This window comes from Pangasianodon hypophthalmus, chromosome 5 (assembly GCF_027358585.1).
Source record: "Pangasianodon hypophthalmus isolate fPanHyp1 chromosome 5, fPanHyp1.pri, whole genome shotgun sequence".
Taxonomy (NCBI): Eukaryota; Metazoa; Chordata; class Actinopteri; order Siluriformes; family Pangasiidae; genus Pangasianodon; species Pangasianodon hypophthalmus.
In genome coordinates, this window is record NC_069714.1 from 30409932 (window position 1) to 30437931 (window position 28000).

General features: G+C 44.2%; 3 protein-coding genes across 4 annotated transcripts in view; 1 reads left to right on the forward strand and 2 right to left on the reverse strand.

The window, feature by feature from the left end:
- The window catches only part of LOC128318432 (UDP-glucuronosyltransferase-like), a 28874-nt gene extending 25359 nt beyond the window's left edge, over positions 1-3515 (reverse strand). The window contains exon 1 of the mRNA XM_053234568.1: positions 420-3515. The gene's annotated coding sequence lies outside the window, so the exon portion shown is untranslated. The remainder of the gene's footprint in view (positions 1-419) is intronic.
- A 138-nt stretch (positions 3516-3653) lies between these two features.
- LOC117597431 (UDP-glucuronosyltransferase) lies at positions 3654-17983 on the reverse strand. Of its 2 annotated transcripts, XM_034304813.2 has the most exons (6): positions 16989-17983; positions 11317-11448; positions 10959-11046; positions 5669-5888; positions 4329-4473; positions 3654-4233 (listed from the first exon to the last, which is right to left on the reverse strand). In XM_034304813.2, the coding sequence occupies exons 1-6, from the start codon at positions 17844-17846 to the stop codon at positions 4123-4125; spliced, it is 1554 nt and encodes a 517-aa protein (XP_034160704.1). In that variant the 5' UTR covers positions 17847-17983; the 3' UTR covers positions 3654-4122. The 2 variants fall into 2 exon arrangements, with proteins under 2 accessions (XP_034160704.1, XP_034160703.1); XM_034304812.2 differs by having other exon boundaries at positions 3654-4473.
- Positions 17984-25525: 7542 nt separating this feature from the next.
- The window catches only part of nxph2a (neurexophilin 2a), a 34915-nt gene continuing 32440 nt past the window's right edge, over positions 25526-28000 (forward strand). The window contains exon 1 of the mRNA XM_034304331.2: positions 25526-27677. The gene's annotated coding sequence lies outside the window, so the exon portion shown is untranslated. The remainder of the gene's footprint in view (positions 27678-28000) is intronic.

Consider the following 28000-nt stretch of genomic DNA (forward strand, 5'->3'; position numbering starts at 1 on the left):
AAGATATTTTTCTCCTGTTCCATTTATAACCGAAAATAAAACTAATTTCATAGCACATCACATACAGGGGAAAATTGCCAAATCAAACAAACAAAAATTGCCAAATCTTAAATGCATGTGTGAAATAATATAACATATTAGACCCAATAACCACAGTCCAGTTTAGTATCACTGTTAAACTTGTCTTGTGTGTCCATTCTTATGATCCATTCAGCTTTATACTGAAATTAGATTTCAGCATCACTAAGTACAGTTGAGTGCAAAACCTTTTTTATACGAACAAAACAATTTTATTATATTTCCTTCATTATCACAAGGAACAAAAATGCTCAAAGTGTGTATGTTAATAAGTAAGAAATAAAACATTCAATGTGTGTTGTGCTGATATTGGAAAATAATGAGTGTGATGAGTTTCCCACCTTTCCTTTCGGGAGGAGAGGCGTTGCCTTTCATCCATGCCTCCTCCGGCTGGCCGACTCAGTATCCTGCGAAAGGAGAGACGACGGGAGGAAGAGGGGAGACAGAAAGAAAGAAAGAGAAGAGAGAGGGAAAGAAAACTGGTTCCCCGGTCCACAGAGCTGCTGTTATAGAAAATTAATCAACACCTTCTGACCAATCAGATTCGAGAAATAAAGAGTGCTGTGGTATAAAGATATTTAGTAATCTGTTAGTTCTTTTAAACGTTACATTCAGCTAATCATTTAGCTAGTCAGCTGAAGTTGGATAGTTAGCGCTAGCTAATGGCTTTCCGACTGGGAAACAAAATGGCAATGATTAAACACTTTCAAATCAGAATAAAATGAAAAAATGCATCCATAGTTACATTCATCTGCTTTTCCTGTAAGTTTATACACTAATTAATTCTGGTGAATTTGATCTGCTTTAATCATGTGTGGAAGCGGGGGCATGGTCGAGTGCTGGTTTGTGAATGGAGGGCGGAGCCAGAGAAGGTGAGTGGTAACGAATGCAAACCTGCAGGGAATTCTACTAACGAGTGTTGTCTGTTGCAGTGAGCTGTGGCGAGGATAAAAAGGAGAGAAACGAGCGCCTCAAGAGATAGACAGCTAACCAGCGCAGAGCCACATGTGTGCATGTGTGCCTGTGCATGCTTGTATAGGAGGGAAAATAAAACCGCTGAAAAGTGAAAGAAAAGATGTAGAATAAAACACCTCTTCCCAAGCCTCCTGCTTTCTCATTTCCGCACGAACTTGGGACAGTGCCACACTGGTGCCGCAACCTGGGATCCTGAGGAAGACGCCGTCATGGAGTCCTCACCACTGGCTTACATCATCACATCCATCGCCAGCATCCACTAGACCCAGCAGCAGGCCCTCCTCCAGCTGCACCTAAATCAGGAGCAGCAGATTAAGGAAGTGATCGACACCCAGGCAGCAGATTGGCAGGTGATCCAGGGTCTGGTCCAGCAGGCAGGTATCCCAGCCACAGACCCAGCAGCCGCTGTGGCCATGCCCCATGTCATCCTAACCAAGATGGGACCGCAGGACGATCTGGAACCCTTTCTGGAGCTGTACGAGCACTTCGCTTGATGAAGCAATCCAGTTGGCAGAGGATCACTTGGCGGCATATCCAGGGGCAGACAAGTCCCTCCCTTCTCCCTCTTTCTCTCCCGCTCTTCCTTGCCCTTTCCCTTTCCCTGCTCCACAGAAACAAGGGCCAATTCCCCCAAAACCAGTTCCCCAAACCCATGCTTTCTCTCCCCCTTCCTCTACCCGTGTTTCTGTCTCCTCTCTCCCCCAGGTGGGTGAATCTGGGGCCGCAGGTGTGGGAGTAAGGCCTGGACCAGTGTACTGGTGTTGCAGGGAGCCTGGGCATTTCCAGGAGCACTGCCATGTGATGGAGGTGGGGTGTTGGTCCGGATCCCCGATGCGCTGCAGGCTGCCCCTGATCTAGCTGGGACATACCACCTTTATTTGACACTGGATTTAAGAAAGGGATATTAGCACTCCAATATCTCATGAAAAAAACGGCCTTTTCCACTCCCTTTGGGTTACACCAACTAGTAACCCTTCCTTTTGGGTTGTTCGGGGGCCCCGTGACGTTCCAGCGACAGAGTCCTCCTACCACACGCTGCTTATGCCGCTGCCTATGCCGCTGCCTATGTAGATGACATTATTATCTACAGTAATGATTGGAAGCGGCACATGCAGCACCTGAGGGCTGTTCTGAGATCGTTGAGGCAGGTGGGACTCATGGCGAACCCAAGGAAGTGTGCGATTGGGCGGGTGGAAGTATGATATCTGGGCTTCCTCTTGGGTCAATTTGCATCCCCAAATTGACAAGACAGCAGCAATTGCAGCCTATCTGAGACCCAAGACCAAAAAGGAGGTGCGACAGTTTCTGGGGCTGGCTGGCTATTATCTTAGGTTTGTACCTGATTATTCGGACGTCACCAGCCCACTGACTGATCTCACTGAAAAGGGGTGCCAGATCCAGTCCACTGGACGGAGCCGTGTCAGCAGGTTTTCACTCAGGTAAAAGCTGCACTCTGTGGCAGACAACTCTTGCATTCTTCTGGTCTGTTTCTCCCTTTTCTTTTGCAGACTGACATATCGGACAGGGGACTGGGGGCAGTGTTGTTCCAGGTGGTGGAGGGGGAGGAGCACCTCGTGCTGTACATCAGCCGCCAGCTCTCTGTGAGAGACACGAAGTACAGCATGATAGAGAAGGAGTGTGAGGCCATCTGGTGGGCAGTCCTCACCCTCCGTTAATCTGTTGGGACGGGCCTTCACCATCTGTTCGAACCACACTCCGCTCCAATGGCTCCACCGCATGAAGGATGCCAATGCGTGGATCACTCATTGGTATCTGGCACTTCAGCCATTTAAGTTCAAGGTGGTCCACAGGTTGGGGGTACAGATGGCGCCAGTTTGTGAACGGAGGGCAGAGCTGGAGAAGGTGAGTGGTAAGGAATGCACACCTGTGGGGAATACTACTAATGAGTGTTCTGTGTTGCAGTGAGCTGTAGCAAGGATAAAAAGGAGAGAGATGAGCGCCGTAAGAGTTAGAGAGCTAACCAGCACAGACTCGCATATGTGCGTGCATGTATAGGAGGGAAAATAAAACTGCTGAAAAGCTAAAGTAAAAGACGTAGAATAAAACACCTCTTGAGTTGTTTCCAAGCCTGCATCCTGCTTCCTCATTTCCCAAACTTGGGAGAGTGTGACATCGTGTATAGCATGTAAGGCCAGACAGAGGTAGCGATGTTCAAGAGGTAGACCAGGATCATGGATTCACAGTATGAGAATCATTTAATCCAGTACATCAACTCTGTACATTGGAACAAAATGAAATGAAATGTGAGGAACAATTAGAAGATCGTTTAATGTGTCTGTGTTAAGAGTAGCCTTCAGTAGTTTATCTCTGTTTATCTCTTTAAAAAGTAAGCCAAGATGTTTTTTTAGAAATCCTATAGCATATTCAGAGTTGCCGATATTGCTGAAAAGAAAATTTGCATTGTAGGGAGAAAAAAATGAATTTGAACACGCCTGCGTCTGTGGATGGGATAAATCCATTTGACAGCAAAAATGATAAAACTTAGCATTTAAACTTATTTGACACAATTATCGCAAAATTAATATAATTCATCTAATCCTGCATTTGTATTATTCAACACTGAATGATCTTTCTGTTAATACAATTCAATTCAATTCATTTTTATTTATATAGCGCTTTTAACAGTGGACATTGTCACAAAGCAGCTTTACAGAAATAAATAGATTCAAATTAAATTAAACCAAAATAAATGCAAAATTTCAGTGTATGATAGTGAATAATTATTGGCTCTACGAAGGCTTGTTAATCACAGGTCAAAGTTCACCTAGCAAAAGACATTGTGAAGTGAAAGTAAGTGCTTCCAGCAAATAGTGCATCTTTCACGCTCTGCGTCCTTTCCCCTTCTGTGAATCAGCTTTTCACCAAGTGAATTTGACTTGCATTTGAGTGACACATTAGCTGAAAATGTTAAGAATCATAGTTTTTTTTTTTTTATGTGCCATAGCAGCGGGTTATGAACCATAAACTGTAAATTTTGGCATCTCTGAGTATTAAAATTAACATATTGATGATAACAGTATAACTATTTCAGATTATCACAGTATAATGTCATAGCCATAAATCATCACCATTATAGTCAGCACCAAACTGATTAGTTTTCTGATCTTTCACTGGCCACCTCACTCCTTTTTGGTCTTCTGAGTCCTCCTGAAGCACTTCCTGAAACAGAAAGAGCAGGTTTTGATGGTGATAAAAATGAAGGTGGCTAGAACGAGCAAGAGGAACCCGATGACGTCGAGACTGTGGTACTGAACCCAGTTGAGATGGTGAGCGGCCGGTCTCAGGTACTCAGCTCCCCCGTGTCTCATCACAAACTCGGTCCAGAATACGGCCAAGTCCAGCGGTTCGATTGGACGGTCTTTATGGATACTAGAGAGCTCTGTTATCTTCTCTTTGTAGCTGTGAATGAAAAAAACACAGTCTTCATCAGTATGAAGCACGCTAATACTTGTTTGATATAAAACACTCTGTATTGTGCTCTTACAGTTCAATTCAATTCAATTTGTATTTGTATTTAACAATGGACATTGTCACAAATCAGTTTTACAGAAATAAATACATTCAAATTAAATTAAACCAAAATAAATTGTAAATATGTGAATTTATCCCTAATGTACAAGCCAGAGGTGACGGTGGTGAGGAAAAACTCCCTGAGACGATATGAGGAAGAATCCTTGAGAGGAACCAGATTCAAAATAGAACCCATCCTCATCTGGGTGCTAACAGATAGTGCAATTATAAATAAATCCCTTCTATAACTGTGTACTATATGGACAAATAGTGCAATTGTGCAACCAGTAAATTCACCACAGTTTTCACATGAAGTCCGGTTTGTTAAAATCTATCCACTGTCCACTGATGGAGTCCTCAGTACAAAACTGCCTGCGGCAACCGCAGCCCCAAAGCCACCACAGCAATCACAGTCCCAAGCCATCTCAATACAACTCCTCATATGAGATCCCCAAGCCATCTCCACAGCCCCCAAGTGGCACCATCCCCAGCAATCCCAATGATCTTCAGGCCGTCCATGTGAGGCCACCCCCAGCAACAGCAAGCAATCTCAACCAATGAGAACTCCACCCAGAAGTAGGGCATCACGATGGATCAGGCAGGTCCAGAGAGCAAAAGGGGTCAGGGTGACTGGAGGAAAATATTCAATGACTAGGAGAACAGCAGAGTTACGGTTACCACAGCAAAGCTAATCATTTTCTATAAGAGCTTGAATTCCTCAAGTATTTTATTTTTTTGTAACAATGATTACAATTTTATATCAGCTATAAACAGTCATTCCCTCACCAGCCTCTCTTTTACTCTCTCTCTTGAGTTAAATTAATAAGACAAAAAAAAACGCAGTTTGTTATTTTGCAAGAAACCACAAAACATGAACTTCTCTGTCCTGAAGAACTTACAGTTTTACCTCTGACTGTTACATAGCACTGACAATGGAGACTCCTTCCATAAACGTTAAATAAACATCTACTTACTTTAAGAAAACTTCATCATAGAAAGGATTACACACAGTTTTAATCCACATATGTGGAGCGTCCGCTGTGAATGAGCTGGTATCATAGAACTGACTGTCTTTTGTTTTTACCTCTTGTCGTTGAGGACTTTCCTGAGTGCCCCCAGCAGTTTCTCTGAGGTCAGGTCATACATGGCCAGACTCTCTGCGACTCCGCGCACCACCATGTGGTTAACGTTGTCTCTCTGATCTCCAAAGAGGGGGATCATCACCATTGGCACGCCGTTACAGATAACCTCGTAGATCCCGTGGGTCCCTCCATGTGTGATGAACACCTTGGCCTTGGGGTGTGCTTTTTAACACAGTAATTAAAGGAAAAAAGGAATGTACATCATTAAATTTACTCACTGGTTTTAAAAACGCACCCTAAAGTGTAATACAGGAAAAGTTCAGCATCATTATTTAGGAATAAATTGAACAGCATAGTTCTATATTCTATAACTATATTCATAGTTTTTTTCAGTTTCTATATTTTAAAATAAAATCTCAAGTCCTTAATTGTTTAATGGTAAGCTCAAATATTTCGTTTTAATTATCAGGTTATAAAACTGAAAAATATCTACAAGTTACCTGAGCCACCTTAACTTAGTTGTAGGAGTTTTGATCCTGCCTCAACATCCGCCATTGTCCTGTCATTCAGATGTTATGGATTTCCTTGTTCCTGACATCACCGTGCTACGGGTAAAGAGACTGTTGTTGCTGTTGTGGATCTATCACGGTGGATTTTTATCATTGACTATTCTTTGAACATATAGATTGAGACCTGGTGTTTTTCTGTTCTTGGGAGATTATTGCAACCGAGTGTTCCAAGTTTTATGTGACTGTGATTTGTCATTAAGCTTCATCAAAACCCATAAACTTCTATCTGCCTCCTCACTCTGCATCTGGGTCCACTGCACCACACCCTCACCTTACAGAATAATCCGGCCAATATGGACCCAGCAGAGCTGCACCGACTTCAAACTGCAGTCGCGAGCCAAGGTGCTCTCCTCAGCTCCCACCAACAAGATCTCCAACAGATTAACCAAGCACTCAGATCAATCTCAGACACTCTGGGTACACTCGCGTCCCACATTCACCACCTACAAAATCCTGCACCATCTCCACCTCCATACGCTGCTCCTGGGCCAGCTGCCACTCACGCCATGGCTTCTGAACCTCGTCTGCCTGCCCTGCCCACATATGATGGTTAACCCTGTACCTGCCGCTCCTTCTTATCCCAGTGCTTGCTGGTCATGGAACTCCAAGCCTCGTCGTTCCCCACTGAGCGGTCTAACGTGGTATTTATCATCACCCTTCTCTCCAGTAGAGCTCAGGAGTGGGCAACAGCTTTATGGGACGCCCAATCCCCCTACTGCACAGACCTTCACCAGCGAGATGCGCCGAGTGTTCGATCACTCCCACACCAGACGACAAGCCGCAGGGCAGATTCTTCAGCTTTGTCAAGGCTCACGCTCCACATATGACTACAGCATCGAGTTCCGTACATTGGCGGCCTCTTGTGGCTGGGACAATCATGCTTTATTCGATGCCTTTTTTAATGGTCTACACAATGCTGTCAAAGAAGAACTAGTTTCATGAGAGCTACCTGACCAATTACAGGATCTCGTGGACCTTGCCGGTCGCATTGACCACTGTTTCTGACAATGGAGGTAAGGGCACAACCCCAGGGAGCTTCGTTCCTCCTTGCCCGAGCCCATGCAATTGGACCGTGCTCAAATCCCCCTGGAAGAAAGGCTCAGAGAAAGGTCGTGCTTCTATTGTGGACAAATCAGCCACTTTCGTCAGAACTGCCCTTTAAAAAGGAAGGCCCCCTAGTACGGCTGAGGGCACTAGGGGGCCCAGACTCAAAATGTACCTCAACAACCTATTCCTGCCTGAACATATGTATCTCCCATGACAACAGAACTCACTTCACCAAAGTGCTCATTGACTCTTTATGGCAGCAGCCTTGAACCCATCACTCACCGCACTGTTCCTGTTCAATTAAGGGTCTCTGGCAATCACACTGAGACACTCTCATTCCTTGTGATGAAAAATGAAATGAAAAAAAAGTTCTGAGACTTCCCTGGCTAACCCGCCACAACCCATGCTTTGACTGGATCAAGACTGCTATTGTTGATTGGAGCCCATCATATCTCTCTACCTGCCTCTGTTTTGCCGTGACTGACTCCGTTCCATCTACCTCCAAGGAGGAGTTCCTTGACCTCGCTAAAGTTCCCTCCGACTACTCTGATCTTTGATTGGTGTTCAGCAAGTCACAACCTATCTCTCTATCACCGCATCACCCCTATGATTGCGCCACTGACTTCCTCCTGGGCACCACTCCACCTAGGGGCCGCTGGTGGTCCTTGTCAGGACATTATTTGACCCTCTTCCTCCCCGGCAGGAGCGGGGTTTTTCTTTGTTGAAAAGAAGGACAAATCACTGCGACCCCATATTGATTATCTTTACTCAATGACATCACCATCAAGAACCGTTACCCGTTAGCTGTCATGGCTGTCTTCGAACTTCTACAGGGGGCTTGTATTTTCAATAAACTAGACCTCAGAAATGCTCATCACCTGGTCCAAATAAGAGAAGGAATTGAGTGGAAAACAGCTTTCAATACCCCATCTGGCCACTATGAATATCTGGTAGCTCCCTTCAGGTTAACCAAAGCGGCTGCCATTTTCCAGGCCCTTATCAACAATGTTTTAAGAGACTTCCTGAATGTCTTCATCTTCACCTACCTCAATGACATCCTGATTTTCTCTCATTCCCTCAAGGAACACGTCAATCATGTCCACCAGGTCCTACAAAGACTTCTTGAGTATAAACTGTATGTCGAGGTGGAAAAGTGTGTTTTAAGTTAAGGCAGTTAAGGCAGTCTTGGATTGGCTTACACCAACATCCCGACAAGAACTCCAATGGTTCCTGGGCTTTGGCAACTTCTATAGGAAATTTATCAGAAACTTTAGCACCGTGGCTTCCCCTCTCACAGCCCTCACCTCCACCAAAAACCCCTTCCGATGGGATGCGCAAGCCGAGGAAACCTTTTCTAAACTTAAACATAGGTTCTCCTCTGCTCCCATCCTTACCATTCCCGACCCATCATTACAATTTGATTGTAACGACCCATCATATATGTCGAAGTTGATGTATCCAAGACCGGAGTGGGAGTCATTCTCTCCCAGAGAAATCCCCAGGCTACATCCCCGATACATCCAACAAGCTACATCCCCGTTCCTTCTTTTCACGCTGTCTCATGCCCGCCATACAGAACTACTGTATCGGGGATCAAGAGTTCCTTGCCATCAAATTGACCTTGGAAGAATGGAGGCATTGGTTGCACCCAACTTCCTTTTCTAGTCTGGATGGACCACCGAAATCGGGAGTATCTCAGGACAGCCAAGAGACTCGATGCCTGTCAAGCCTGTTTGTCCTTGTTCTTCTCGAGGTTTAACTTCACCATTTCTTACCACCCTGCCTCCAAGAATACCAAGCTTGGCGCCCTCTCATGGCAGTTCGCTTCTCCTCAAGAGTCCTCACCCATCGAATCTGTTCTACCCTCCCAGTGCCTGGTGGCCGCTATTGTCCTCGATATTGAGGAAAATGTCAGAGATGCCCTGGAACATGAACCTGGTACCAGCAACGTTCCCCTGAATCACCTGTTCGTACCTGCATCCATGCACCACAGGTATTGGAATGGGGACACAACTCCAAGTTAGCCTGCCACATTGTTTCTCTAAGGCCGCTCACTTTGTTCCTTTACCTCAACTTCCGTCCGCCAGTCAGACCACTGAACTCCTTGCCCAGCCTGTCCTCTGGGTATCACCCACAAACTAATGGATAGACCGAGAGAACTAATCAAAAGCTGGAAACCACCCTTAGGTGCATGGCCTCGCTGGACCCCACTTCATGGAGCAAGTTCCTTCCTTAGGTGGAATACGCCCACAACTCCCTCCCTACCGCCACCACAGGGCAGTCCCCCTTTCAGTGTTGCCTCGGTTACCAGCCTCCCCTGTTCCCCACCCAGGAAGAGGAGGTATCTTTTCCATCCACCCAAGCTTTTGTCTGCCGGTGTAAGAGGATCTGGCAGAGAGCACGTCAACAGCTCTTCAGATCCGTTAGGGCTTACAAACCACAGGCGGATTGGCACTGTTCCGCTACTCCCAGATTCCAGATCAGCAACAGAATAATGCTCTCTACCAGGGACATCCCCATCAGGACTACCTCCCATAAGCTTTCCCCCAGGTTCATTGGTCCATTTTCCGTTACCAAGATCATTAATCTCTGTTCTGTCAGGCTGCATCTACCCTTGACCATGCACCGTATCAACCCCATCTTTCACGTGTCCCAGCTGAGACACCTGGTAACCTGCCCTCTTCCCCCCCCCTTCCCACCTTCCTCTTCCTCCTCGGATCATTGAAGGAGGAAAAGCCTACACTGTCTGCAAGCTTACACTGTCTGCAAGTCTCGTCACTGACAACGTGGTCTACAATACCTTGTGGACTGGGAGGACTATGGACCAGAAGAAAGGAGCTGGATTCCTGCTAGGTTCATCCTGGACCCTGCCCTAATCTCTGACTTTCACAAACGTCACCCAGAGGCACCCTCTGGAACACTAGGTGGCATTCGTAGGGGGAGGGGTACTGTCACGCTCCGCTCTGACACCACACATGCACTTCTGCATTCCAGCCCAGAGTTTTGATCCTGCCTCGACATCTATTGTGCGGAAGCACGAGCACAACTGTTCCCCATTTTCCCCACTTATTGCTACCTGTATAAATAAGCAACGCGCGCTTCCACACATCGCTGGATTATTGTGTGCCTTTCTTGCCCGATATTCTCACGTTTCTGTTCTTTGTTTTCTAGTTCTTGGCCTCGCCTCGCCCCTCGACTCGTGTACTCATCTCGCCCCGTTGGAATTATTCTCTGTGTATTTATCGGCTCAGACCTGGTTTGTTTTTTGGCTTTGATCTTGCTCTGTCCTTTGGATCAGTCCTGGTTCCTGATGTCACTGTGCCACGGGTAACGGGACTGTTTTTCTACCGTGTCGGATTTTTGTCACTGACTATTCTGTGTACATGAACCTATAGATTGAGACCTGGTGTCTTTCTGTTCTTGGGAGATTATTGCAACCGAGTGTTCTAAGTTTTATTTGACTGTGATTTGTCATTAAGCTTCATTAAAACTCTTAAACTTCTACCTGCCTGGATCTGCATCTGGGTCCACTTCACCACGCCCCCACCTAATAATCGTGTGATAAAACGGCGACTGAGTGTACAAAGTTATATTTATGTGGTTAGAGGACTAACTAACTGTGCGTGGAAAAAGATCATTTCACTTTTTTATCTTCAATGTGGACATCTAAACAAACCTAAGAGGTCGTTCTGCGGAAGCCACTTCATCACTTTGACATTTTCAGGAATGTCTTTGGGAATGACTCCGGTGTATCTCCACAGAATCTGAAAATCAAATCAGTAACCGTGATCAGCTGCATTACACCACCCAGTGATTGATTATTTTACTATAACTGCACAACATGAAGTGTTTTATTCCTTACACTGATCCTTCCTCATGGTAGTTTTAAACAAATTCCTCAGAGCTTACTGTAATGTTTACACCATTGTAACGCATTTCTCAATAAATATCACAGGAAGTGATCAGACAAAAGTTTGTATAAAATCAGATATCACTGGATGTATGATGATGTATAAGATGTATTTTCTTCTCACCCTCTGAGGAATCTGTCTAAAAGCCTTGAAAAACTCTCGGGCTTTGAACTCTGGCAGCTCAGACACGAAAGAGCCCAAAGTGAACACGATGAAGCCATGATCTCCAGAGCCGTCCACAAACTCCTCCAGCTCCTGCAGAAGAAACGGCAATCAGTGTATCGTTCATCAGAATCAACCTGAGAGCGAAGTTCATTCAACATGTCATGAACACATGTGCTTCATGGTCACTGTAATGATGATGTGGACCATCTGTGCATGCTCCTGTAATAACGCATCACTCAGAGATTAGCTGCGGTATCAGCAAAATTGGTTAGCTAGACAGAATTTACTTGAAAAATAAATGAATAAATATTCAATTAAGAAATATTTTTGATCTAGTGGCGATTTTTCTTCAAATCTCTACCAGCTCTTGACAGTGTGAGATGGGTTAGATCTCAAAAACATAATGAACGTGAGGGTGTTAATTGCAAATTTCTAGAAAGCTTTCCTTATGATCCATTTTTACGCTACAATGCTGCTCAAATGTGAGGGTATTAATTTTCTATAATAGAAGCTCTGACAGCAGAGCAGCTCCAAATCTCCGGTTTACAGAATATTAATGCATTCACTGTAATGCATTATCATTTCTAATATTAACAGCTCATTCACAGAGTTATGTTTAACATTTATGGAAGGAGTCTCCAGTGTCAGCGCTTTGTAACAGTCAGAGGTGAAGCTTTAACTTTACCTCTGAGTTTACGCTTTGTGGTTTCTTGGTAACAATTTTTTTGTTTTATTTACTTCAGTAGAGAGAAATGAGAGGCTGGTGACGAGATGACTGTTTGTAGCTGTTATAACGTAAGTGAGAACAGGAACTAATGTTACAATGTAACTATAAACAGATAAAAAGCATTACATATTTTTGATTAATGAATTAAAAATTGTAAACTTTGGGAAATTACTGTGGTATAAGATGAATAAAACATGACAGTTTGTGTTGTTATTGAGAAATAATCCACTTTGGGGTGGTAAGAGTATAAAGGCTTCATGTTTTATTCCTAACATAACAAGGTAGGAGTGAAGCGATATGAAGAAATTACAGATATATAACCACATATTGATTTTGCAGACCCTCATACAGTGAATTAAAATTTATAGCACTACCTTCATAAATACGTGCAACAGTTCTTCAAATTTGTCCAAAAATATAGCTTTAACAATTTTAATTTTAATAAAGTTAAAGCTGATACTGTTTTTCATGACATAAAGTGGACAATCACTGATGAGCAGTAATCACATCCCATTTTATTTGTTAACAGGCTTCGAAAGCTGATTTAAAAAAAAAAAACTAACCTGATTAACTTAACTCTGTAAATGTCAGGAGGAAAGGTCACCAATCAAACACCAGGAATCATGTGCTGATATTTAATTTATCCAGCCTTATCATCATGTTTTATCAGGATATTATCTGTCCTTACCTATTTTATTCACTTTCCTCAGGATGATTTCTTGGTTCTGTCTGACCCCCTTACAGTGAGCAGAAATTACGAAGTTTTTAATTTTTCACCCACCACACACGAAGGAAAGTCTGAGTTTTTTTTATATTATAAACGAATACAGAAATATCTGCTGTTCTGGTAATTATGCAGGAACAATTACAGAATGCAGCTTCTATATTTTTTTAAGTTTGGACTTTTTTAAACCATGTTTAGGTTTTTACTGTTTCCTACAACCTGCCAAAAAATTATTTTACAAACAGATGTTCATAAATAACTCTAATAAAAGATACTCAAATACTACATTCATGTAAGCCCATGCCCACATCGCTTAACCATGTGGGTGTTTGAGATGGACATTTAACCACATGAAGGCCATGATTTTTTTTCTTTGCTTTACCTTTTTTTCACTTCCACAAAGTGTGTACACAGATAGCTTTTATAATAATAAAGATAAAAAATAATACCAATAATAATAGCAAATTCCTATCAATGGTGGTGGTTTAAAAAAATTAACTGTACATAAACATGCATTTTCACTAACTTGTTTTACCTTTTTTTAAACACAAATTGTCTGAATACTACTTTTTTAAAACTACGCCATGGCTCTTTCACTTTAATTCACTTGAATCATGAGTGAAGGGATACGCATGATTGTGAAGTGAAGGAAGTGTACATGTCAGTGCTCGGTGCTCGCAGAGCTGAAGTGCTGTCTCACTCATATGCAACAGTTTCTCTGCACAGTCACTTCGGTTAATATAGGGAATTGTTCCTCACCACACGCACAAATATCTTATGGTGTTCCCCAGGTTTCCATTTTGGGTCCTCTTCTATTTGCTCTATATATGCTCCCCTTGGACCACATTATCCAGAAGCATAACTTATCATATCATTGTTATGCTGACGACACGCAACTTTATTTTCCTGTTAGTACACACGACAGCTGTTCGGTGCAAAATCTATTTGATTGTCTCTGTGACATTAAATGCTGCAAACACCTTGGTATTATTCTAGATCCTTCATTGTGTTTTGATAAGCAGATTAATGCTGTTGTCAAGAGCAGCTTCTTTCAGTTGAGATCAATTGCTAAAATCAAGAAGATGCTATCTAAGCAGGATCTGGAAACTGTTATTCTGTTATTCATGCATTTATAACATCAAGGTTGGACTACTGTAATTCCCTTTATTTGGGGTTGCCTAAGAATGCTCTAGATCGCCTGCAAATGGTGCAAAATGCAGCAGCCAGACTTTTGACTGGCACTAGGAAGCGTGAGCACATTACTCCGGTGCTTGCCTCTCTTCACTCGCTGCCAGTCAATTTCCGCATTGAGTTTAAAATTTTATTATTTGTTTTTAAAGCTTTGCATGGGCTTGCTCCACCATACATATGTGATCTCCTTAGTGTGTACACTGCCCCAAGATCTCTTCGATCATCAAGTCAATTACTCCTTTCAGTCCCACGTTCACGTTCCAAAGCCAAGCGTGACTGGGCTTTCTTGGTCCCAGGCTCTGGAATAGTCTCCCTTTTCATATAAGATCATCCTCCTCTATTGCTATGTTCAAATCCTCCCTGAAGACTCACTTTTATTCTCTATCTTTTATTTCAGTCTGAGCCTGGAAAATGTCCATTTGTCTCTCTGTATTTTGTATTGTTAAATGTTTTTGTGTATAGATTTGTTTTATACAACTTGTACAGCACTTTGTTTTCAACTTTAGTTGTTTTTAAATGTGCTTTATGAATAAACTAAACTAAACTTCACCACTCCACACTTGTGAATACCTTTGCGTGCACACAGTTCAGGGCACCTCACACTCACTTTTAATGACCACGCTCTCGGATACTGCTCTGTGTACTAAGGTAGGTCGCCCTCATACTCTTTATTAAAGATACTATTTATACTCCGTAGCCTGAGCTTTGAGAATTGACAAAGATGTTTATTTATTTATTGATTTATTGATTTATTGATTGTTATTTTCACATAACCAAGGCTGACTAAGTCTTAGAGTCTCCACAGAGCCACACAGAGCTCTGCCCTCCTGCACAGTCAGCTCAACTTCACATTTCTAGAACCATCTTATTTGGTCTAGGTACAATGTTGGAAATTTCATCACACAGCATGTTTAAAATGATGGGATTACTAATGTCTTGCTATGAATTGCATGATATATTTGTTAAAAGCTTGCGACAGCTGATAAAAACACAAGAGTTCTCCCTGATCAACTGTGTAAAGGTTAGGAGGAAAATGCTGTGTAATGCCGACTAATCAGAGACACTTTCATTCTGCCTTTCAGAAGTAAACTAAAGAGCTTCATCTAAATAAAAACACCTTGGATAAAAACTGAGATATGAACAGATGTTTAAATGTGAGTGGCATATAGATAGAGCTATACTGTATATTTCTTAAATAACCTAATTATATAGTTAATTACTTTCTATAACAGAGATTTAATGTTGTGACTGTACAGGTTGTTTCCAGGTATCTGATTTCTTTATCATGTTTTTCCTCTAATGAGAACATGAATTAGCTGTAATTATTATGTGTTGTGTGTTTCTCTGTTAACAACACACACACACACAGACTCAGAGGCAGATTACCAGGAGGATTTAGCCTTTGCCCTCGTTTCACTGATAATGAAGTTTAAACATTATCAGGAGTGTCACAGCTCAGAGTGACACGGCAATAGTGGGATTATCTTATACCTCCACACACACACACAAACACACACACACACACACACACACACACACACACACACACAAGGTTAAATAGTATGTCTATCTATCTATCTATCTGTCTGTCGATCTACCTGTCTGTCTGTCTATCTATCTATCTGTCTGCATGTCTGTCTGTCTATCTATCTATCTATCTATCTATCGGTCTGTCTGTCTGTCTGTCTGTCTATCTACCTATCTATCTATCTATCTATCTATTTATCTGTCTGTCTGTCTATCTATCTATCTATCTATCTATCTGTCTATCTTCATCTGGGCTTTGGCCTTCAAACTAAACTCTATCCACATGAGTTTTGAGATCATTTTTATGTGTAAATTTCCATTCTATTCCTTTTTGCAACTTTTAATAACACAGTAAAACAGATGAAAAAATAGATATATTTCCAGCAGTGTTCAGAAATAGACCCTAACATTATTCATAATGTTATTCCTTCAAGTTGCATCTTTTATCACAGACCTTTCTTTAAACTTTTCCTTTTACTCGCAAGTCATGCTGTATATTGAGCTTCGATAGTAACGTTAACTAAACTTACACTGAAACCGGGAGTCTGATTAGTTAGAAGGTGTTGATTAATTTTCTATAACAGCAGCTCTGACAATAGTGCAGCTGCAAATCACAGGTTTATATTAGGTGCAGATATTTAAAGAATAGATTAAAAGTGCACCAATTTAATGATTTTTTTTCCCATAACATCACTGTGTAGTGGTAGATAAATCAGCAGGTCTGCAGCAATCTGCAGAGCGCTCCATGATTAAGTGTGTAAAGGTTAGGAGGGAAATGCTGTGTAATGCCGACTAATCAAACACACGATTTGGTTGATTTAAGCTAATTATATAATATATTATTTATAATATATTATTTTTTAATGTTGTGGCTGTACAGGTTGTTTCCAGGTATCTGATTTCTTTATCGTGATTTTTCATACAATGATTTTCCTCCAACAAGAACACAGATTAGTTGTAATTAGTAGGTGTTGTGTTTACAACACACACACACAGACTCAGAGGTAGATTACCATGAGGATTTCGCCTTTGCCCTGATTTCACTGTTAATGAAGTTTAATCGTTATTAGGAGTGCAAAAATACATGAATGTTGAGTGGGACATCTATCTATCTATCTATCTATCTATCTATCTATCTGTCAATCTACCTGTCTGTCTGTCTGTCTATCTATCTAAAATTAACAACATTAAATGTAACTATAAATGGATAAAAAGTATGATAAATACACAATTGTAATCATTATTAACTTGCTGTAGTATAAGAGGAATAAAACACTTAGGGATGTTACATCTTAGGAAAATAATGTTGCTAACGTAATTCTGCCAAAATGTCTGATTGTTGTTTTGTTAACAGAATCATATGAAGTCACCATGGTGCTGCTTTATTAATCAAATTTTTAGCTAAAATCAATTCAAGGTTAAAAAAAAAAAAAAAAAACTAAATTAATGATCATGACTCACCGCAGGCAGAGGTTTCTTCTTGGCACAGTTGATGCCCCCAATTCTCACCATATTGGGCATTACAGGTCTCGGGTACTCAAAGGTGAAGTCATATCTATGAAGCCAAATCGCAGCATGTCCGAGGACATCTTTAAATGAAACATCCTTCTTGAGATATCTGCCGGTGAGTTCATCAAAGCTGGAGAAAAGTACTCTGCAGAGAATAGCATCGAATCCCGCCTTAAGCACGTTCTTGACCCTCTGAGGAAACGTCATCATGTCGGGGTTGTCTGTTAAATAGCGCGGGACGTAGGACGGAGGCGATGGGCTCTGAGCGGCTTCCAGATCCAATCCACAGGGAAGTCCACGCAGGAAGTAAACCGCAGGAAGAGAGAAAGCCTCGGCGATGATGGGGCCACAAGGCAGGAAGGGATCAGTGAGCATGAGATCAAAGTGTTCCTCACGTAGGTTCTGCATCAGAGGCTCATTATACAGCAGCGCCTCGCATCCTTTCACCTGCATGTTAGTGAAGCTGAGGAGCCCGATGACATTCTCAAATAAGTCAGAGATCTGTGGTGCTTTCATAATGCTCTCCTTCATCCTTTTCATGCTGCCATCCAGTTCAGCCTTGGTGTAGGGAACCTTAAAAGTCCGAGCGGTGTATGCATCAGAGCCGTGGATCAACACACTGGTCTCAGGAACCAGAACCACCATTTCATGTCCTCTCCGAGACAATTCCTCCACCAGGATCTTCATACTGAGCCAATGGCTGCCGTCCACGGGCATCACCAGGACCTTCCCTCCTTCCACTGGTCCTAAAAAGCTGCAAAAATAAAGCTGCAGCCAGAGAGCTGCAAGAAGACGAGGCATTTTTAGCATAATGTGCTTCAAAAGTTTCTAATTAAGTCTAGAGAAAGTGGATTTTGCAGAAAGCACAGAAGAATGTAAAACAACGAGCAGGAATGTGAGAAGAAGAGGCCAGGCACTCGAGCTCTTAGCACTGAGCCTCTCTCAGGCACAACAGGAAATATGAGACTGTGGGATAAAGGAGGGGCCTTGTGGGGGTGTACTTGGTTGCGTGCCTATGTGGTTGTGTCCAATCACATCAGATTGTAATCCACTGGTCTAACATTACAAAGTCCACAAAGCGGTTAAAGTTTTTCAAAGCTAGTCTGACAGCTTCATATACAAAGGGGGACACAGCTTGCTTTTCCATGCTAATCTGCTCACTTATTCTTCTCTATTTCTTTACCAGACATCTGAGCTAATGAGCACATGTCTGTTATTCTTGCTGTGTGTGGCAGACTGAGGTAATTCTTCATTGTGATATGACATGGCTGTTGCGTCCACCAATCAGTGGCAACTTTTGCCTATTTAAAGATAGTGGTGGATAGCTATGGTGCATCATTTCCACTGCTTGTGTATTTCCTGGTGTCTGATGGTGTTTAAGGTATGGGTTGGCTTCATAGACGGTAGCATTTTTTAGCTAATAGTTTGTTTAGTGCTTATCGTTCCCTAGCTTTGGGATTTTGGTGCTTTTACCGGCATATATGTTCACCGTACTTCTCAAGTAGGCTTTTTTTTTGGTGCTATTATGCTTTGCGATGGTGTAGTGAGCTTTATGGGTAGCAATAATTGTTTTATCATTTCCTCCCATGTATCCCAGTAAGCCGGCAATTTGGGACACACACTGTGGAATTGTACTGTCTGAAAGGAGGTATTGTTGGGGTGAGGCCTTCTAACCAGTATGTCACTTTTGATTTGGACAGTTTTGGGCAATAGTGTGGTGACTGTGCCCTTATAATCTTCTACAGGCTGTTTGATGTGTTGATACGAATCGTTAAAGCTACATGGCTCTTAGCGGAACGTGCATGAGGGTTACAACTGCTTTGCTGCTTGTTGCAACTTCTGCTTCTTGCTGGGGAAGACATGCTTCTCTGCTTCTTGCTGGGGTGGACATGCTTCTCTGCTTCTTGCTGGGGCAGACGTGCTTGCTTTCTATTTCTGCAGGGACAATTCGCAGTTTCCGGGTTCTATCCGGAGGCTGCATTCTGTTTCATAGGGGTATAGCACATATTGTGCGCTGGTTACTGTTTTCCTTTTTTTTTCCTTTCATTATTTGTTTGGGGTAAGACTGTCTAATCTGAGCTTTTTTTTTATCTCCTCTCAGGTGGTGGTGGTTTCTTCACTGAGTACTGTGTACATTACCTTGGTAGAGTGTGCGTGTGTGTGGTGCTCAAGTGTATGGTGGGGGTGTTTAGAGATTGAGAGGTCTTGCTCTGTCTTTCTTTCCTCCAGTAAGCCTCAGCTCCGAATAACTAGTAGGCAATTGGCCTGCTTGTCTGGTTCTTTTGCCTGCTTTATTCATACGTTTTTGTATGCAGTAACCGTGTGATACAGTTTATTCACCTTGTCATCTTTATCCCCTGTCTTAATAGTTTATCGAGTAAGCCATGGCATATGTTTCATGTGTCTGGTGTACGAATGTATTGTTTATTTTTAATACAAATTGTGCAATAAAGTTTCGATTTTATTATTACCAAACCCTACCTCCGATTCTTCCTGCAGAATGGATCTGTGTGCCCTGTCCAATACTTCTCTAAGTAAATTGCGTTAAACGTAAAAGATCGGTTGGGGTGTTAACCTTAGGGAAACATCTAGTTCACATTCTCGGGTTTTCTATTCTTTTTTTGTATTTTTTAAAATTTACTTTGTAATTTCTTTCTTTTGTTCTTCCTCGTCTTCTTCCTCACCTCTCGCCATATTTTGACATAACTGGCGTGTTTTACTCTGGCTCTCTTTTTAATTTTTTTTATTTATTTCCGCTTTTCCCTTTTTTCCCCCCTTGTCTTCTCTTTTATCCTTTTTTCCTTGGCTTCTTTTCTTCCCTATTCATGCCTGGCTCCTCCTCCCTCGCCACATTCTGGCGTAGTCATCAGGATTCTGGAATCCAGGATTTGCTTTCAGTTACTCTCTCTACTCTACTAGTCTCAGATGCTCAAAGAGTTGTCCTTTCACACCCACTCACACTGCATGCATCGCATCAGGTAGTCACCATTCTTAATAACATTCAGACACAACGTATGACCGCACAGTGTCACTCAGGTTGCGAAGTCATCCTCTGTGCCACATGGAATCTCACAATTAAACCAGTAACAGCCGAAAATAGCCCTGCTGTTGTCGGAACTCAGAGTCCCTCTCTGAGCGGACACATTTATGGGTGGTTCATAGTTTCAGCCAATTACTTTTACCTTATTCACTGTAGTCACTCAAAACCTCAAAAAGAAAAGTCTCCAGTCTTTGGATGAGAAGAAGCAAACTTCTTTAGCAATACAACACGTTCCAATGAGCTCAAAGAAGGTGAATTCCCTCAATGGTGACGCAGCAATCTCATGCATGAGAGTTGAGCGCGCTGAGCACCTCAAGATCCCCTCTATATATACCCAGGTGCCTTCTGGCACCTCCTTCTTTTAGTTTGCCTATGTCAGCAATTTCCCATTATTTTCAGGTTGGAGCACAACTGCTTTACTGAGATTTCAGAATCATCATTTCTGTGCACAGATCTTTCACAACACCCATTGGAGGGCGATGTCCACATATTTGTAGATGGCTCATGCTCTAAACCCAATGACAATACCAGTTTATGTGGTTACACAGTCTGCTCTTTGTTGTACACGAAGCTCGCTTTCAGCTCAAGCTGCTGACCTCAGGAAAATCTATCACTGATCAAGTGTTTTTCTTGTTCAATCACTTGGAGGGGGAGCCCACCGATACCTTAGTAGAAGTCCGCACTTGGGTGAACTGAGGGAGATCTTAAAGACTCAGCAATAACAGTTTTCTCAGCTTACTCAAAATATGCCTTGGCTACAGGAGTCTCAGTTTCATCAGTGGTTGTCCCACAGTGGTCAAATTATATGCAGATGGTGCAAACAACCTGGCCATTTTGCTAGAGATTGCAAAGGGGAGCGTAAATTTCTTCAGACTTCATTACCTCACGTAGCTTTGTCAGCAAGTGGGGTTGGGGAGTGGCAGTCTTGCCCACTGTCAGGAAACTAGTTCCCACCGGGCTGAGGAGCCACAGTTTAGTTGGGGGTCATGCTGGCTCCAGTAGCTTGCCTTCTTCTTATTTTATTTCCCATTTTATATCTTTGTGTCCTCAGCTTGTGGTGCTGATGGGCGGGGTCCAAGTATCCTGCTTACTGGACAGCTGTTCCATGGTGTCCACAATTACAGAGAACTGTTTCTTGTCATGTTTCGAACCTTGGGGCCAAGAGCGCCTCAGATCATGTCAATGGTTGCAGCTGCGAGCTGCTAATGGTTTGACTATCCCATACATTGGTTACATAGAGCTTGATGTTGAGCTCTGTAACCAACTGATTCCTAAGTGTGGGGTGTTGTTCATCAAGGATCCTCCTGGTGGCTTGTGTGTTCAGGTTCCTGGAGTTCTAGGAATGAATGTTCTGAATGTCTTTGTTACCGAGAGCTCTTTGGCCAACATGGGCCTGCTCTGTTTAATTTACCATGGTGTCACAGGCACTGAGCTTTGTGATGCAGCCCTTCAGCATTGCCATCAAGTGGATGTACAACCCATTGTTGCTCCAAGGGGTAAGGTTAAGATGCGTGGTCGTGGGGCATACCGTATCCCAGACGGAGTGATGAAGTTGGTCACCCTGACTTGCTCTGACCAATTTTCTAGCAATACCATGTTGTTTGAGCCCCTTGAATCCAGTCTTCCGGTAGGATTGTCTCCTGTGTTGGTGAGGGTGATGCATGGGATGGTGCTGGTGCCCATGGTTAATGTTGGCACTGCAGATGTGGTGCTCTACTCCAGCACCGTCCTTGGTATGTTGAGCAGTGTTTATGTGGTCAGCTTACCTTCAGGGGTTAGGGAGATTCAGTCAGTAGCTGCGGCAGTAAATGCTCAGGTTTCTCACGCTGCCTTGACGCAAGAGCAGATAGCAGCTATTGATTTGTCTGTTTTGTCAGAGGCAGAACAAGGCAAGGTCAGAGCCTTGCCCCAGTGCTATTCCTCTGTATTCTCCATGCATGACGGAGATTTAGGGTGTACTAACCTGATTTCCCATGATATTCTTGTGGATGAAGTACCAGTTTGGCAGTAATTTAGAAGGATTCCCCTTTTTGAGTATGAGCTGGTGAAAGCTCATATTAATCAATTACTAGAGGCACAAGTGATCGGGGAGAGTTGCAGTCCTTACACATCACCAAATGTTCTGGTAAAGAAAAAAAATGGGAATCTGCGCATATGCGTGGATTATCACCATCTGAACTCTAAAACCAGAAAGGATGCGCTCCCACTCCCCCATATTGAGGAAACATTGGACTCGCTGGCTGGGGCCAATTGGTTTTCCACCTTGGACCTCGCCAAGGGGTACAACCAAGTTCCAGTTATGGAAAGTAGTAGACATAAAACTGCTTTCTGTACTCTCTTTGGCCTGTTTGAGTGGAATAGATGCAGTTCGGATTGTGTAACATTCCTAGTACGTTCCAGTGCTTGATGCAATGGTTGTGTGGCAATCAACAACATCAGTCCTTGCTTTTATATCTTGATGACATTATGGTGTATTCTTCATCTGTGGCCCAACATCTGGCCCAGATGGAGACTATTTTAAGCTGGCTTAAAGCCGAGGGTTTGAAGGCTAAGTTGGACAAACGTGCTTTGCGAGCTACTACCACCGCTTCATGGAGGGGTTCGCTAAGTTGCCTGCACCTCTTCATAGAGCAGTAGCAGAGTTGGCAGGCACAAAAGGTAGGAAGCATGCAGAGCAAGATTTTGCCACTGCTTGGTCTGCCGACTTTTCTCCCTACCTTTTGTTTTGGAGGTGGATGCCAGCCATGGAGGGCTGGGGGCAATTCTCTCTCAAGAACAAGAGAGTATGGTGAGGCCTATTGCATATGCTAGCCGCAGCCTTAGACCCACCGAGCGAAACATGTCCAACTATAGTTTCATGAAGTTGGAATTTTTGGCAATTAAGTGGGCTATGGCTGAGAAATGTAGGGAGTATTTATTGGGACATAAATGTGTAGTATTCACAGATAATAATCAAGTTCAAGTTCAAGTGGAGTTTATTGTCATTTCAGCCATATACAAGTGCATAGTGAAACGAAACAACGTTTCTCTAGGACCAAGGTGCTAGATAAGACAAACACAGAACAACATAGAACTACAAGGGACTACTTAAATTATACAATAAAGTGCACAAGTGCAGACAGCACAAGACAGTACAAAACAGTACAATGACTACTGGGACAGACAATGGGCATAGTAAGTCCCAGTGCAGCGCTGACCAGTACACAGTTCTGTTTAAAGTGAACCTAGTGACAATAGTGCAAATAGTACAAGAGTACAATACAAGTAGCTAAAATAGTGTAAACATAAGAGTAGCAGTCTATGTACAGTATGATATAATGGGTAATGTAGCAGCATAAACATGCAAAAACTTGCAAAAAAATTGATGAGGTGTAAATGTCGGTGATGGAGGGAAGAGAGACCCCGATGATCTACTCAGCTGTCCTCACTATCCTCTGAAGGGTCTTGCGATCCGAGACGGTGCAATTCCCAAACCAGACAGTGATGCAGCTGCTCAGGATGCTCTCGATAGTGCCTCTGTAGAACATGGTGAACAGCATTCGAACATATATGTCTTTATTGTCCAGGTGGGTGAGGGCCAGATGGAGGGTATTGGTGATGGCGTCATCTGTTGAGCGGTTGGGATGGTAAGCAAATTGCAGGGGGTCCAGTGAGGGGGGCAGCATTGTCTTAATGTCCCTCATGACGAGCCTCTCGGAGCACTTCATGATGATGGGTGTAAGTGCAACGGGATGGTAGTCATTGAGGCAGGACATTGGAGACTTCTTTGGCACGGGGACAATGGTGGTGGCCTTGAAGCACGTTGGAACAATCACTAACACAAGTTCCCACCAGGAATGTTGTCTGGTCCTGCAGCATTCCGTGGGTTGACTCTGTATAGAGCCTTCCTCACATAGGCCGTGGTTAGACACAGCACCTGGTCATTGGGAGGAGGGGTGGTCTTCCTCGCCGTCACGCCATTCTGTGCCTCAAACCGAGCGTAGAAGTCGTTCAGCGCATCTGGGAGGGAGGCATCACTGTCACAGGCAGGTGGTGTTGTCCTGTAGTTGGTGATAGTCTGGATGCCCTGCCACATGCCCCGCGTGTCTCCACTGGCCTTGAAGTGGCTGTGGATTCTCTGAGCGTGTGTGCGCTTTGCCTCTCTGATGGCCCGGCACAGTTTGGCCCTCGCTGTTCTTAGGGCCACCTTGTCGCCTGCTCTGAAGGCGGAGTCTCAGGTTCTCAGTAGCGCACGCACCTCTGCAGTCATCCATGGCTTGAGTGTGTGGTGATGGTCTTGGAGACAGTGATGTCATCAATGCACTTGCTGATATAGCTAGTCACTGATGTCACGTATTCCTCCAAGTTGGTGAAGTTGCCATCAGTTGCCACTTCCCTGAACATGTGCCAGTCAGTGTGTTCAAAACAGTCCTGAAGAGCAGAGATGGCTCCAGCTGGCCAGGTTTTCACCTGCTTCAGAACTGGTTTGGAGCATCTGACTAGCGGTCTGTATGGTGGGATTAGCATAACAGAGATGTGGTCTGAGTAGCCGAGGTGGGGGCGGGGCTCTGCACGGTACGCGCTGGGGATGTTTGTGTAAACAAGGTCCAGCATGTTCTTCCCTCTCATTGCAAAGTCCACATGCTGATGAAATTTAGGGAGCACTGACTTGAGATTTGCATGGTTGAAATCTCCGGCAACAATAAACAGTCCATCAGGGTTTGAATTCTGCAGCTCGCTAATAGCCCCATACAGTACACAGAGCGCGTCTTTAGCGTTAGCGCTGGGGGAATGTATACACCGATTATGAGGACAGTGGTGAATTCCCGTGGTAAATAAAATGGATCTAACAGTCACAAACTCCACCAGCGATAAGCAGTAACTAGAGACTAGCCCCGAGTTCTTGCACCATTCTATGTTGATGTAAACACACAAGCCGCCGCCGCGAGCCTTACCGCACAGAGCTGTGTTTCTGTCGGCTCGAAACGAGGCTAGTCCATCTAGCTGAATGGCGGCATCCGGAACTCTGTCGCTGAGCCACGTCTCCGTGAAAACAAAGACGCAGCAGTCTCTAAACTCACATCGCGTAGTTTGCTGGAGTCGGATGTAATCCAGTTTATTGTCCAGGGAGCAGACATTGGAAAGCAGGATGGACGGAAGAGCCGGCCGGCTAGGGTTTGTTTTTAGCCTAGCACGAACCCCCGCCCTCTTGCCGCACTTCTGCTTTCTCATGCACTGCTTGCGACATCCCCTCCCCCGGCCACCGGCATCAGACGACTCTGAGGGCTGGAGGCCTGGTCGCCGCAGCAAGCCGAGATTGCGTAGCTTCTCCAGCAGATCATCATGCAGAACAGCTGTAGTGTTGTTTCTGAAACTTGTGATTGTTTGGTGGTGGTATACACGAACACCAGTAGCTCCGATGTCCACGTGCCGATAAAAGTCGGGCCAAAGACAAAAATAGCACCATTTTGTATCCGGAGTGGCCGCTGCATGCTACTGCCGTGCCGCCACCATGGATCATCCTGTCAGTTACTTGGCTATGGCGAAATTGGGGGCCACGGAACAGCTGTGGGCTGCCCAACTTACATAATTGATTTTGAGATCCAGTATCGATCTGGCAGGAGTAATCCGAATGCTGATGCCCTGTCTAGACAGCATCTCCCATGTACAGAGGAGACTCAACATCTGTTCCCAGGGGCTGTAGTTCCTATGGCCATAAAATGAGCAGTGCAGGGTGAGTTGATGACCCATGTGTGCCAAATGACTGTGTTTCCCTGCCATTCCCCATTCGATATGAGGTCGCAGCAGGAAGGATACCAGTAATATTGGTATTTTGGAGACTAAAATTGCCTCCTAGTCCAGAAGAACGTAGACTGCAGTTATTTCGCCAGTGGGGTAGAGAAGGAAGGGGTGTTTCACCCAGATGGTGGGGAAGAAGCCTTTCAGGTAGTGTTACCAGAGGCCCTGAAGGCACAGGCATCAAGGGGTTGAGCGTACTACCCAGTTGGTGTGGCAGAGATGTTACTGGCCTGGTATGTCTGCCGACATTGCCCACTGGTGCCAGGAGTGGGAGTGGTGTCAATGTGCTAAGGACACCCTAACTGTTCCTAGGCTGTACGGTGTCCAAAAGTCTCGCACTACCCCATACCATCCGGCCAGGAATGGCCAGTGCAAACGTTTCAATCGGACCCTGCACAATTTGTTGCGGGCCTTGCCAGCTTCTCAGAAGGGAGATTGGGAGCTTTGTCTTCCCCAGGTGCCCTTCTGTTACAACACTACCCCCACCAAGCCACTGGAGAGTCGCCATACTACCTGATGCTTGGTCAGGAGCCTCGACTCCCGGTGGACTTCCTTCTTGGTAGGGTTCAGGAGCTGGTAGAAGGTATTGTGCACTGGTGGATCTTGTAACACCAGCATAGGCTGCAGGTAGCCTTTGAAGGGGCTCAGGAGTGGCTGGAAGTCACGGCCAGTCGTCATAAGGCTCAGCATGATGCGCATGTTTGCAGTGTGTCACTTGAGGAAGGTCAGCTGGTTTACCTTTGTGATTTCAGTGTGAAAGGTCAAATAAGATTCAGGATGTGTGGACCTAGGTGGTCTTTCAGGGAGAAGCTTATAATATTGCGCCAGTAGATGACCTTAGTAAGTTAAAGCACATACATCATTCACTGTTGAAGGTCCGACCTGGTAGGGTTCCTCCCGTCCCTGTTCCAGGTAGTCCTTCAGTTGAACTAGTGTTGCTTCCAGAGGAAGAGTCTGATGATGGGGATCTGTTTGTATTAGTACCTGAAAATGAGTTTAGGCAGGCAGCTCAAGCTGTGGTTGGTTCGGTTCCTCATGGTTCTGAGGGTGGGCAAATTGAGATAGCTCATGTGGAACCTGTGGCATCAGAGGCACCTCACTTGGTAGGAGGTCATCTGCCATCTGCAGTTTACTTCCTCCAGGAAGGTCCGTCATGGACAAGTGGAGGTGTAGTTCTGAGAACAGGAAGAAGTATGGCTGGCCATCACTCTAATTTGCATCGCCTACCACGAGCGGTGGGTCAAAGGTCACAAGGGGTGGCCGCAGATTCTAACCCAGTGTCAAGTACAGCCTCTCTTTGGTTTCGGCCTTGGGACCGAGGAAGGGTCATCGTCGGGGCGCTGATGCAAAAGCTGGGGGTAGATTGTGGCAGAATGAGGTAATTCTTCATTGTGGTATGATGTGGCAGTTGCATCCACCAATCAGCAGCAACTTTTGCCTATTTAAAGATGTTGGTGGTGGATAGCTAGGGTGCATCATTTCCGCTGCCTGCCTGCGTGCTTCCGGGTGTCTGACGGTGTTTAAGGTACAGGTTGGCTTCATACCCAGTAACATTTTTTAGCTAATAGTTTGTTTCATGCTAATCGTTCCCTAGCTTTGGGACTTTTTGTGCCTTTACCGACACATACATTCACCATACTTCTCAAGTAAGCTTTTTTTTGGTGCTATTATGCTTTTCAATGGTGTAGTGAGCTTTATGGATGGCAATATAAAGTGTTTTACTGTGTCCCTCCATCAATCCCAGTAAGCCGGGAATTTGGGACACACGCTGTGGATTGTACCGTCTGAAAGGGGCGTATTGTTGGGGTGAGGCCTTCTAACCGGTAAGTCACTTTTGATTTGATTTGGTTTTGGTGATTGTGTGCTTACAATCTTTATCTCCTGCAGTCTGTTTGATGTGTTGATACGAATCGTGAAAGCTATGTGGCCCTTAGCGGAGTGTGCACGAGGGTTATAACTGCTTTGCTGCTTCATGTTGCAACTAAACTGCTGTTCTTGCCTCAACTTCTGCTTCTTGCTGGGGCGGCCATGCTTCTCTGCTTCTTGCTGGGCAGACATGCTTCTCTGCTTCTTGCTGGAGTGGACATGCTTCTCTGCTTCTTGCTGCTTCTCTCTGCTTCCTGGTGCTTCTCTGCTTCTTGCTCAT

Excerpts from the sequence above, each read along its gene's own strand:
- LOC117597431 (XM_034304812.2), bottom strand. The coding sequence starts at position 17,846 with ATGCTAAAAATGCCTCGTCTTCTTGCAGCTCTCTGGCTGCAGCTTTAT. Across the intron at positions 11,047-11,316 it reads TTAGACAGATTCCTCAGAGG|ATTCTGTGGAGATACACCGG; the intron begins GTGAGAAGAAAA and ends TTTGATTTTCAG. Across the intron at positions 5,889-10,958 it reads TCCGCAGAACGACCTCTTAG|CACACCCCAAGGCCAAGGTG; the intron begins GTTTGTTTAGAT and ends TGTGTTAAAAAG.